This window comes from Folsomia candida, unplaced genomic scaffold (genome assembly GCF_002217175.1).
Source record: "Folsomia candida strain VU population unplaced genomic scaffold, ASM221717v1 Fcan01_Sc014, whole genome shotgun sequence".
Classification (NCBI taxonomy): Eukaryota; Metazoa; Arthropoda; class Collembola; order Entomobryomorpha; family Isotomidae; genus Folsomia; species Folsomia candida.
Window position 1 is genome coordinate 2,812,631 of NW_019091206.1, and position 13,787 is coordinate 2,826,417.

The window sequence follows — 13,787 nt, forward strand, 5'->3', positions numbered from 1 at the left end:
CACTTATTATGTTTAACCAATCACCAGTAGTATGAGTAAAATTATTTTCCTAATCCTAAGGATATATTTACTTTGGAAACACACGAAGATTAAAATATACATGTTGCATTAAGCAAATGTTGAGTGAGAGAGACAGCAGTGATGATGATTCTCTCTGGTTACCAGCAGTATGGTAACCCATAGCAACCATATGCTGATGTACAATTTAACACTCCAAGAGAAAAATATTTTCTTCCATACAAAATTAATATATTAGCCAACATTCGTAGTGCAAATTGAGTGCCCTGTAGTTCATAGTGAGTGTTTCCTAGTCATACTTTTCATAGTTTAACTATGAAATGGTAATATCATTTCATATTAAACGCCTTTCATAGTTATTATTTACATACATCATCGTTTATTATTGTTCGTAGTCCTTAATGGCATAGTAAAATTTTTACGTAGCAGAAATGTTTCATAGTTATGCTTGTACATCAGATGTGACAATTTTTAATAGTTATCTAAAATATTTAAATAAATTAACCAGGGTTAGTACTCTTGCAAAGTCCTTCACAATACGTCCTGATTCAGTTTATTACATACCATGTAGTTATACCAGGCCCCGATTTTTTTTTGGGGGGGGGAGGCAACCGGGGCAATTGTCCCGGGCGCCGAAATTTAACATGCGTATGTGACAAGTTGTCACATATGTATGCATATCAAATCTGGACTGCACATACTATAGGGAATTATGTATGGTGATGGTTGAAATAGGCTTACACAGAAAAATAAAGATTACCACATTGTTCAACTAATTGCGCAGTAGTTATAAAAATGCCGCGTTCCCAGTATTTCCAACCATCACCATAACTGATTTTTGTTTCAATATTCGGAGAATCACACTTTAGTGTATCTGCAATCATGCCATAATCAGTAGACTAATACAAAACAAGACACTTGAAGTGTTTTGCCCACAATGAAACACAACATTTAGGGAATAGATAACATCATGTATGACACAATAAATACTTCTCTTTAACAAAAATCAATTTAAATTTAGTTGAAATTCAGTGAATTCTCGACTCTGAATGACGTTTCCACCAATATAAAAAGAGGGTCGCAAGTGCTTTAATTTCATCAAACAACTTGCAAACATTACAAAATCAACAAATCAATCAAAATCCACCAAACATGAAACTATTGGGAAGTTCGATTGTGTGCTTCTTTTTTGCTTTTGCAGTTTCCTTTGGTAAGCTACATATTTTGCTAATTCAAGTAGTATTTAAATTAACAAAAACAGTTGAAAATTTTTAATATTTTTTACTACCAGCAACCAGCAAGTTCTTGGACATTACAGAGGTGAAGTCCGAGATGGTGGGAAATCCGAAATCCGTAGCGCACTACATGGAGCAATTGCTGGAGAAGGACTTTGACCTCCGACCCTGCTGCCCTGGATGCTGCCTCATGTGCAATAACTGCCTTTGTTGCTGTTACTGTTCCAAGCAGGAATTTTTCGGCAACATGACCATCGCCCTTCGCAATGAAGGTATCATTTTACCCGCAGATGTGTAGAAAATGTGATTCTGTCAACCGGCCTGGCTTGAAGATTATAATAAACAATGTCTAATTTCTGTAAAATCTAATCAAAGCAAGTTTAAAGTGTAAATTAATTGGCTCAAATAAATTAAAATTGCTTATTTAAAGACGTGAATGTATTGAACTACTAAAAGTAATGTGATTTCTTCTACTTTGATTGAAACAACATGATTACATATTATGTAATGACAAGTTTCAATAGCATATCTTGCGTAACAACTCTTTCATTTCCTGTTGAAACTGCGGCAGTTAGCTCTAGCATTTCAATAAATGATTTGGCAGGTGACTTCTGAAAATGAGGGTAAAAATTATTTAGATGATTGTTATGAAACTTTTTAAGTATTTGTACTAAAAAGTTGAATTTCATATTCTTGCTAAATGGAATCTTCGCGTGCCGAAATCTTACTCCCTTCCATAAAACGACTGATTTATCTAAGAAGGGATTACTGAAAACTAGCTAGCCTTTTTGTTGCAGCTGCATTTTTACAGTTGAAAATTCCTGCTCCTGAGCACAAGCACTAATTGTTGCATAAATGCGTCATTCAACTTGTGATTAAATATATTTATTAACTTAGATAACAATTTGATCATTCAAACTGATTTACAATCAAGCATAGCGTCAAGTGAAGTAAAGGATTATACATAGTTAACTATGTTTGCGTATTGTATTATTATGATTTTTAATCTCTAGTGTTTATAATAAATGGATTAACAATAAAATTAAAAGATACCTCACTAGCAATATTAATTTTAGTAGCAGTAGATAAACTATTCCAGAATGATATTAAACGATAGTTTATATTTTTTTTTGAAGAAAGGGATAAAAATTCTTGGTTCTGGAATTTTCTGTGTCAACTCCGCTTCTTCTGAAAATACTCGCTGTGACATCGTTGCGAAATCTAACCGCTACTCTCTGTAAATAGTGTTACTTACTTTTGTGATAGAAGAGAATCTTATAAACAGATCTCTTTGGTTTTTATTGTTGTCACATGACAACTTGTCATGTGACAATTAACTAATTTTTTCGTTTCTTCGGATGCTTCTGCTGAATTTAAATTTTAATCTGCTTTTGATTGCATGAAATGCAAATTTCATCAAAATCTTATCATACGTTGGAGTGCGTTGTCAGAACTTTGCTCATTCTCATCCTAGATGGAGGAAATGGAAGTCTTGTGAAGACGTGGTTTTCGGGTCCCGAAAGGACACATTTTCGTACGTGTCACGAACTTGTTTTGCAACTGGTTATGAATTATAAACTCCATTTCCTGCCTGGATTGAGATACCGTGATTTAGTTACCTGACCCGAGTTCTCGATTAAATTCTAAATTGACACACCGTGCTAAAAAATTTAAACACTTCCGCCAACATAAATATGCGACTGGGAATTTTAACACAGACATTTTTACGCATTCCGTAAATCCAAAATTAACCAATGTACTTATTCATTATTTGTTTCACTAATAATAATAATAATAATAATAATAATGATGCTTTATTATACTCGTTTACTAGAACTAGTGATCACAAAATGAATTGCAAATAGAGGTGTCAAATCCGGATTTCTGAATTCGAAGTATCCGGTTTTTTTTCGGATTTCGAAGCTTCGAAATCCGGATTTCAATTGCTGGAAATCCGGATTTACTCCATATATTCAAGCTTATGGCGGAGTTGTTACTACAATTGAATATTACTCTTTCTGATCCATTTTTTAAAATAATGCTTTGTATTTAATGGAATTTATTTTTACACAATGGCAGCCCATAATTTAAAGATTTATTGAATTTGAGAAAAAAAGATGTGAAAAAGCATTTTCGATTATCCACAGACCTATTAGTTTGTTGCTTCTGGGTATATGCAATTAAATGCGGTAATGAGAATGCATTTTGCTGTATTTAATTAATGCATTATGCATATTAAAATGTTATTTATAATGTGGTTAAAGTTTATTTGAAAAATCAATGCCGGTAATGTATGTATTAACATTAATTTGTAAAAGCGGATTTAAATCCGGATTTAATCCGGATTTGAGGTCAGTAAAAACGGATACTTCGAAATCCGGATTTTAAAATTCGGACCGGATTTGACACCCCTAATTGCAAAGCAATCTAGCCTATTTTCGCGAGTTTAATAAAAACTTAAATTCTGAGGTGCAGAATTTTTGGCAGTAATCTGATTAAATTTTTATGGATGATGAGGAGGAAACTCATTTTGAGGAAAGTGAGTATCCTTCTCTACATTTATAACAAGAATATCCCAGTATCTGTCTGGGTGTGTGTACCTCTGTATGTCTGTAAGGAACGCATCCCTTCAATGTACATATGAGAAAATGACTCTTGAAGGAAAGCAGGAAGGACTGTGGGAGCAAGAACACGAACGCTCACGTAGGGCTCAACGCTAAAGATTGACACCAGAGGGTTTCACCCGTGGTTACAGGCAACTCTAACGTTCAGCCTGACCCTCCACGAACAGCATGGTTGGCATCGCAGGGTTGATCCTATGGTTGCATGTCAACGCTAACGTAGGAAAGAAATGCATCCCGTATTCCACACGGGAAACAGCCTAGTTATAATTATTGTGTCTAATCGCACAATTTTCCTCATATTATCAGCCTCATCATATTTGCCATGGATATGTATGTTGTTCATGTGAACTTTTCCACCTTTTCATTGCTCATGTAAAAGGAGTTTCTTTCTATTTTTTCCCAACAAGGCAAACAGATATATGCAGGACTAGCGAAGATTCTGTTAAATGCCAATTAAATATATTCACATGTTCCAGATGTTGTTTTTATTTCATTGCGACAAGCAAGGAATGAAATTCATTAGTGCGCTGTAAAAATACGTTTACATATATGTTTATGTGCCTGTCTGATATCGTTAGAAATAATGTACATATTTAGATGCAATCTAGCATTTATATTGATTAGTTCTGTACATAAGGAAAGTCACATAATTACATTCCCCTGTCAACGGAAACTCACACACAAACCACAAACTGGAATTTATGGCACTCAATCTTCTAGATTACATACATCCTCATGTATACATCTGTACCTATCTTCCACATTTACACTAATTAAGGAATATTAACTACATAAGTATGTGCAAGCAAGTAAAAAATAATTTTACTGCCCAAGTACCTTATTTAGTATCGATGCTAAACTTGTCATGTGCGAATGAATCAAGGATTAACTCTTGTCAATTTCCACATAGCTTAACATCCATGACAGCAATTTCATAATGATACGCAACAATTCTGCATGGACTTTGTGCATGGACCAAATTAAGTGCCGCCTTGAAAACATCGACACAAAATTTTCTACTCCGCCCGAGTCAGAGCTGTTGTTTTTTTATGGCGTACATTATAACCAGTACATACATCAATTCAATAATCTTGTGTAAACTTTACACCAGATTAAACTTTACACTGTAAAGTGTAATCTGCGCCTTATGAAGTTATGCAATACCTATTTGCATTCAGCTGTATTGGCTGTAGTGAACGGACAAACCGGTTCCACAACACTTGCTCCGTTCTATAGAATAATTAATTAAATAGTTTAATTTAATTATTTCCTCCCACCTCAAAGTTGGTTTCATATTTCATACCTCGCACACGACACAGGTACCTATATCAGAATAGATTTCTACTTCAACTACCTCGGATTTAATAAAAATTCGTCCAAAATGCGTCCACAGTTAAGAAACTTTATGTTAAGTCTCATCTCAATCTTTCTCTTGATTGTTTTCATTCCTCTGATATTTCTTCTCGTAATATTTCCACTAATTTTATATCGGAAAGTGGTCATATTTTTGGCCTCGTGTTTTAATAAATTCTTTTTGTAAAAAAACACTCTTCGGTGAGGAAGTAGTAGACGCGGACAAAAGAATAAAACAAGAAGTACTATTAGGTCGGAGATTATTGAGCTAATTTAAAATACACACATTTTTTTTACTATTAGCATGATTGAAAGGTTGCCTCACCGTGGGCTATCCATCTTGTAGAGAAATGAAAAAAATTGTCTTATATGTAGTGCGATCATATGAATCACTCATGATGAATGTTGCTAAACGGTAAAATTCCCGATATGTCTTGCATTTGGTATAAAGTAACCTATACTGTTCAGGTAAATTTAATAAGGTAAAGTTGTGTTATACCTGAGTCTAAGAAATCAGTGTGTAATAGTTTTTAAAAATTAAAACATTATCCATTTACATGAATTTATCCATTTATATCAAAATTATTTCAATGTGTAAGCTGCCATATCTTGTTCAATTGTAAATATTATCTAATACTTTTGAATAGGGAATTGTTAAGTAGAAGTAGAACACTCCGAGAAAAAGTGACTCGTCTTGTTAAAGATGAATAGCCCGCGGTGAGGCAACCTTTCAATCATGCGAATAGTAAAAAATGTGTGTATTTTAAATTAGCTCAATAATCTCCGACCTAATAGTACTTCTTGTTTTATTCTTTTGTCCGCGTCTACTACTTCCTCACCGAAGAGTGTTTTTTTACAAAAAGAATTCATTTTATAGTTTGTCGATGGTAATACCACTTTGAGGCGATTACACGAATGATGGGACAATGTGAGATTTTTATGGGCCAATGTTAGGTTTTCCTGGGGCCGTCTATTATTCTATGGCGTAATATGGGACTTTAATACGTCTCATGTCAAGATTAGAGCATGAATAATTGACCTGAAGAGAAGTATTATATCAAAATTCAATTATTCTCAAATTAAAGAAATTTAAAAAAATATTTATTCATTATTCCATCTGTAAGGAAAATTATTTATTCATCATTTATTGAGTTATTGAATAATGAATAAATAAATATATTTATTCATCATTTATTGAGTTATTGAATAATGAATAAATAAATATATTTATTCCCCTAATGAATATGAACAGGTATGGTCATGGAAGGTCATGGAAGGTCATCACCCTTAAATGTTTCACATTTTCTAGAAAACCATTAAATTTCCTCTTCCATGACACCCCATATGGAAATAAAGTGATTTATGACCTTTGACATGGCCTACAAGGTCACATGAAGGTCAAAGGTCAAAAATATTGACGGCATCGAGTTTTTGGTGTAATTTTCTTCCAAACTGGTGTCCGTATGATAAAATAAATTGTGCAAAAATAATTTGCCAACAGTAGGTATCGAACCCGGAATGCCGTGATTAGGAACCGCCTGCGATGCCAATTGAGCCATAACGGCCATCTAATTGAAGTATAATATTTACGAGTTATTATTACTTCTACTGCACCGGTTCAACTTTTTAATTGTCCCCTAGGTCATTCAATTGACCTTTCACATAAAAGTGCATTAGACCAAAAACATTGATAATGACCTGTAGAATCTAAAAAACTCCTATGTCTAATAAGAAAGTTTCAATTTTACGCTGAAATCAGCGACTCGATTTCCAGTTCTAATAGAAGGAGTGAAAATTTTCAAAATCCAAAAAAGACCACCTTGGGGAATGGAATTCTCTAATTATTTAGTGTTTAACTTTTTTGAACCGACGCATCGTTGTAAAGTTATCTTTCTGGGAGTTTTTGAGCCCTAAATGCATTCTGTAGGCTTCGCCGGGACCCAACTGAGCATATTCATGCTTTGGTTCAGTGAGGGGCCCCGCTTTCCGGCTTTCGCCTCACCTCAGAAAAATGACATTTACCTCCCCCTGAGCATCTGCAGCGGCGGGTTTGCTTGGGATGACATGTACGGAAAACCAACTTGCTCTGAGTGTATCGTAACTTATTTAAGGGGCGAGCACGACACCACTCAAGTAGTGTGCAGACTTGAGAAAGTTGTTCAAATGGTTTGTATACATAAATTATATTTGCCTTAAATAAGTCAATTACTTTTTATATTCCTATTCTCGGAATCCGAATTCGGTTTATTTTAGCATCCTGAACTTACATGCATTTTACACTCTTGGATGTCAACCCTATTTTGGAAGAAATCTACAACTTTTCAACTTTCGCAACATTTCACTGTAAAGCTAAGTATTCACCTCATGTTTTTCGCGTGAAAACACACTTTTCGGGTGAAAAGTGAAAAAATTTCGCCCCCATTTCGCCTCACGGTATTCACCTTGGAAAATATTTCGGGTGAAAACTTGGGACGGTTTTTCGCTCGACCGAAATTTATTTGATTTTTTCGGCTGAAGTGAGCCGAAAAAGTTTTCGTCTGAAAAACTTTTTCGGTCGAAATTTGGAGCGCCAATTCCAAATTTTGTTATCATTTCTCTCTTGGATATTCAGATTACGCATTTTGCAATTTCTATTTCTTCTACTAGTTTCGCAAAATTTTACACTTTAGTGAAGTTAGAATATAAAATCATTAAGAATGACAGGTAAGACAACTACGCGTAAGAAAACTGCTGATCGACCGGAGTCTACAAGACTTACATTGGATGTAAAACGGGCATTGGCAGCTCTGGTGGAAAAGTTTCCAGAAGTTTGGGATTTGACCCACGTCAATTACAAAAATCGAGATGCTCGAGAAGCTTCTTGGACGAAGATTGCGGCAGAAATGAATCTATCAGGTAGAATCTTTGATCTCTATTTATGTGCTCAAAATGAATTTGTTTAATTGAACTGGTTAAAATAACTTTAACAGCTGAACGTTGCAAAGCCGCCTGGGGTTCCCTTCAGGACGCTCTGCGATATCAAAGAACAGGAAAAAAGGGCCCATCTGGCAAAGGCAGTGAGGAGGACCCCTCTCAGACAGAATTTAATTTTGATGAAATAAAATACTAGAAGGGTGGAACTTGTGGGAATCCATGAAATTCTATGTGCTTTCCAAACCAAGTCGGACGTAAGCAGAGCAGAACAAATATATCAATCCATATATTTGAAGTCGGAAGCTAAATAAATGTAATAATATTTATATAATTAGCACGCTGTCCAACATGATCTTTTCATCAACTGCTACTGAAAATAACGACGACAAAGCTCCTCAATCAGATTCAGGATCAGACGAAGTCGAGTTGACCGAGAATTTAAACCTGTCTACTTCTAATAATGAGGATGACCCACCGTGCGGGAAATCGACTCCGGTTGCAGGAGAAATACGCCCTATCTATTCGCACGTAATTATTTATACATTATTACTCCATTTTAAAGTTTAAATTTTCCTTACAATCATTTTAAACTTTCCATCAGGTCGCAAAGCAAAAAAGGAGACCAAGCACACTAGAGAACAGCACTAGCGCATTGGTCAAGGGAGTGACAGATTTAATTTCAATGAAGAAAATGAAAACTGATGGGTCGACAGAATTGACGTATCACTCCATGTATGCAAATATGGACCGTATGCTGAAGAAACTTCCGGAAGAAGTTGTGGAGGATTTGAATATAACTTTCACTCAAGCCATTCATTCAGAATTAAAGAAACGTCAAGAATAAAGATTCACTCGTGTATTCAAGTAAATATGTAAACCTTAATCCATTCTTTAAGTCTTTAAAGATATTTCTATTGTTCACATTGCAAATAGACAATTTAAAATAAACTACTCTAAAAACACAGACGCCCGTTGCCAGTCTAGAGAACCTTGAATTGAATTTACGAAAGCTGATAAATGGTTTCTAATTTCATTTCCAACACTTATGTTTGGGTTTTGAATTTGTTGAGTTATGTTTGTGTTAAACATCGAGTTATCGGGGACCCTCATCCTCCAAGATCCTTCTACAAGTAGGCCGTCACTGTCCACATAATCCGCAAATCCAGGGGGAGAATAAATATCAGTACACTTTTTAAGGAGAAAATTATGTAGCATGCAGCAGGCTGCGACGACAACTTGAGCCCTTTCCGGTTTCATGAATAATGTTCGAGCAAGGCAGGCCCACCGTGCGCACAATATTCCAAACGAGTTTTCAATACAACGACGAGCTCTACTCAACCTGTACAAGTAAATTAAAATGTCTTCATTTTCAGAAATTAAATTTAATTAATCACATTGTTGTAAAGCCACCTGTAATTAAAAATTCTTTGCTCATCTGTTAAGCGAGCCCCCTTTCGAGAAGGGCAATACGGCTTCATTATCCTTCGTACCAAGGGGAAAGCGTCATCCGCCACAAAAAAGTACGGCATATTCTTTCCAAATACAGGACTGTCGTCAGGCAAATCCAAAAGCTCCCCATAAAGCGCACGCCCCAAATCACAGGAACGGAAAACTTGGCTATCGGACTCCGATCCATACCCTCCAACATCAATAAACAAAAAACGGTAGTCTGCAGCCGCAAGCCCCATCAACACAATACTATGATAACCCTGCGAAATCCAGAAAATATGTTTAATAAGGTGAAAAAAAATTGTAGAGCTATGAATTAGTATATGTACTTTATAATTATAAAACACACTGCCCGCACTAATTGGACATTTGATTGCCACGTGCTTTCCATCAATAGCACCAATTGTATTAGGAAAATTCCATAATCCATTGTATTCATTTGAAATTTCTACCCATTCTTGTTTGGTCGGCGGCTGTATATATAAAAATTTTGTTCAGCAACAGCTTTAATCCTATTGGTTTTCTTTTCGCAACACTTAATTTACAGTAGAAGCTAAATACCTTCATAAATGACGCCTTCAACTCTTCAAATATGGCACGACTAGTTTGTTCAATGATTGGACCAAGACGTTGTTTACTGATTCTATATGTTGATGCCACGTGACGCTGTAGAGACCCAGATGCCAAAAATCTAAATAACAAGCGATGAAAGATATACAAATTATGATAAGTTACCTATTCATTTTCAATAAGCTTACTCAAGTGGTACTGATAGTTTCTCTTGTGGACTTATAGCATCATGTGGACGGGTTGAAACTTTAGGTTCCAGCCTGTGTTGAATAATATTCAGCAATTGATCGAAATCTTGTGGCGACATGTGATAGTTCTCTTGAAAAATGTGTGGAGTAGATCTCATGTCGTCAAACTATTAAAACAATTTAATTCAACTTTAAATTGAATTTTAAATCACAAATAACAAAAATCAAATTACTCACGTCTTTGAAAAACCGTCCTTTAGTGCTCCGAAGCTGAAGGTACGGGTTCACATGATAATTTTTACGTTGCTTGCGCTTACGTCGTTGCAACTGTAGTGCCAGGGTTGTACAAGTTATCACAGTAACTAATTCAATGTCCGAGTCAGACTCCATTGTTTAAATTAAATGTTTAATTTGTGGATTCACAATTCAAATATCTTAGTGGATTTTGAGCTGAGGTCGTGTGTACATAAAATATTTCTAGAGGTGAATACCGCCACTTTTTCAGGCTGAAATTATTCGGAAAATATTTTGTTTTTCGCCCCAATCTCGATTTCCCCATCAAAAAATTTCGGGGTAAAAATTTCGACCGGAATTTTTTCGCCCGAAAAAAAATAGGTGAATACTTAGCTTAAATGAAGAATCCGACCCTGAAAAAATCCAACAATACTTGAACTCCCTACCAGAGAAATCGTTTACAAAAGGCATTCCGTTATGGGAATTCGTATCCCTTCCGAACTATTCTAACAGCAAATATCACACAAAATCTGCCCTGGTTTTGAGAATTCATCACAATTTAGGTGACGGCTTAGCGATTCTGTCACTTTTCAATGATTTCTTCGACATCGACAACTTGGAAAAAGAGTTAAAATGCAGGAAAAATTTCCCAAACCTGAATTCTTCTAAGTTTACGTTGAAAATTATGAAATTCTTTCAACTGGAGTTCGTTACACCGACAGAAACAATATTCCGATTTTTGAAAGGCAACGATTTCAATCCTATCAAAGAGGAGGACAGGAGCGGGGAGATGATCCGGTATCAAAATCTGATAGCCATCGATATGGCTGATCTGAAGAGAATCTCCCGCAGTTCTGGGGCAAATTTAACGTCCCTCATATTTGCCGGGGTTAGTGGTGCCGTAATGAAAACTATGAAGGCAAGAGGTGGAAATATTTGGCAAGATGCGACGTCACTTTATATTCTGCCCGGTATTTTTCCGCACGCTGGGACTTTAATGAATAACTTGTACGTACGAATATTAAATATATATTGATTATTTATCAAGTATTAAAGTTCCTCCTAAAAATCTAAATTTAGCAAGTTACCATAATTGCCAATCATCTCAACTAAAATGTGTTCACCTGTATCAATTTTTAGAATTATAGTCCCAATGAGAATGCCGATTTCGGAGGAGAACATGGAACGAAGATTAAAAATAATTTCCAACCAATTTCGTCACCTTGTCAACTCAACTGTTACCATTGGATTTTTCGTACCTAACAGGGCATTAGGACTAATTAGTGGTACCGTACGCAAACATCCAGAAACTTTCAACCTAGGAACTCTACTGCACTCAAATTTCGCTATTTTTAAGGAAAATGGATTTGAATTATTTGGGAATCCTGTGGAACGAATCGCTGCTATTGTTGGTATCTCTCTGAAATCATGTCCTATAGCAATAATTAACGTCAGCTACAATGGAAAAATGGGAATAGCAATAACGGCGGATAAAGCCCTGTTTTCTGGAAAGGATGAATTGATAACTGTAATTAACAATGTAATATATGAAATTAATGAAATTGGTAAGATTAAATTACAGAAGGAAGACGCTTAAATCAGCTTGGTTGCAGACATGGGCAGATTACTCTGTCAGATTACAGATTACAAATTACAAATTAGTAATTTGTAATTGAATTTCGTATTTTCAGAAATGTAATTGTAATTTGTAATTCCTCAATGTCAATCAAAATGTAATTGTAATTTGTAACTTGTAATTGATACAATGTTTCGTCCCGTTAATTGTAATTAAAATACAATTCAAATTACATATTACATACGAACTGCCTACACATGTATGTATTTCGAGGCTCCTTAAATCTCGCACCTTTGTAGTTCTGTTGAGCGGCACATTTGAGTTTTGTTGGCATTTCCTTGCCGGATTTAGTGACAACAATTAATTATTAACTCGTGGATTTTACTTGAATATTTTGGGTAAGTGCATAGTTGCATACAAATATGCTAATTAAAGAAAGCATATTATCTCATATTACCTAGTTGCGAGGGTATTTATAAAAAAGGCTAAATTAACAATTGCAAATGAAATGGAGGATAATGATGAGCTGCCTTTAATTCTTCAAGGAAAGTACTTTACTGTAACTCTGAGGGATGGCAACAAAATTTCAGCAAAGTGCAAAAATTGCAAAGGAGATGCCGATATCAAAGGATTACTTGATACCACCAGTAACTTTAAAACGCACCTAAAGGTATGGATGAGTTATTGGATATCAAGTGACAGCATGATTTGATAGCAATATTATTAATTTTTTATACATGCAGCGATGTCATTCTGAGTTACTCCCGGCGTACGAAAAGGATAAGGATGAAAACCGGAAACGACGGCGACTAGACAAGCCAAAAACTCGTCCTTCAAAATCTACATCTTCCATTGACAACATATTTCCCCTGGATAAACAAAAATCCATCTCACGACAAGAAGTTCTCCTAGTTGACTTTGTGGTGAAAGGAATGCATCCCTACTCGATTGTAGAAGAGCCAGGGTTCAGATCTTACGTCCAAAGTAAATTTCCGAATTTATAATTTCTCAATCACTTATAATAATAAGCTAGTTAACGATATCTTGTGTAATTTGATAATACAGATCTAAAGAGTGACGTAAAAATTATATCTCGGAAAGCTCTGGTTGCACGTATTAACGCTCGATATGACTTTATGCGGTCCACTGTCAATCTACAATTAAAAGGGGCACGCTATCTATGTATGCCAGCAGATGCATGGACATGTGATGGGAAAAGTCGGAGTTTCATGGGAGTCACAGCTCATTGGGTTAGTTTAAAACATAGAAAATACAATTTCCATGAACTTTTTTTATACTATCCTTGTTTGCTAAATAGATTGATGAGAATCTGCAGAGAAGATCAGCAGCCTTGGCGTGTCGTCGATTCAAGGGAACTCATTCATACGACAGGATTGCAGATTTGATGTTAAATATATTTCGCGAGTACCAACTTCCGAACAATAAGATCGTCAAGTGTGTTACCGACAGCGGCTCCAATTTTTTGAAGGCATTTTCAGAATTTAAAACTCCAACGGAACAAGAGCAGGAGGAAGATGAAAGCGACGAAGAATGTGATTACGATTTCGTCAACGTGTCGGAAATTCTTAGCACAGATCAAAGTGATGAAGAGCCGCCCCAGCTGGCT

The 13,787-nt window shown here is 35.5% G+C and overlaps 1 protein-coding gene, 1 long non-coding RNA gene and 1 other non-coding gene across 4 annotated transcripts; 2 read left to right on the plus strand and 1 right to left on the minus strand.

The window, feature by feature from the left end:
• The first annotated feature begins 968 nt into the window (after positions 1 to 968).
• Positions 969 to 1,699, plus strand: LOC110855975. The gene is made up of 2 exons (XR_002548533.2): positions 969 to 1,228; positions 1,310 to 1,699. It is a non-coding gene; the product is annotated as an uncharacterized LOC110855975 (long non-coding RNA).
• Positions 1,700 to 7,586: 5,887 nt separating this feature from the next.
• Positions 7,587 to 10,273, plus strand: LOC110856098. 2 transcript variants are annotated; one of them, XR_004836212.1, is made up of 4 exons: positions 7,587 to 8,125; positions 8,200 to 8,397; positions 8,479 to 8,671; positions 10,140 to 10,273. It is a non-coding gene; the product is annotated as an uncharacterized LOC110856098 (transcript). The 2 variants fall into 2 exon arrangements; XR_004836211.1 differs by lacking the exon at positions 10,140 to 10,273 and having other exon boundaries at positions 8,479 to 8,696.
• A 73-nt stretch (positions 10,274 to 10,346) lies between these two features.
• Positions 10,347 to 10,917, minus strand: LOC110856099. The gene is made up of 2 exons (XM_022104542.2): positions 10,588 to 10,917; positions 10,347 to 10,517 (listed from the first exon to the last, which is right to left on the minus strand). Exons 1-2 carry the CDS (start codon positions 10,738 to 10,740, stop codon positions 10,347 to 10,349), a joined length of 324 nt encoding a protein of 107 aa, XP_021960234.1. The 5' UTR covers positions 10,741 to 10,917.
• Positions 10,918 to 13,787: the final 2,870 nt, after the last annotated feature.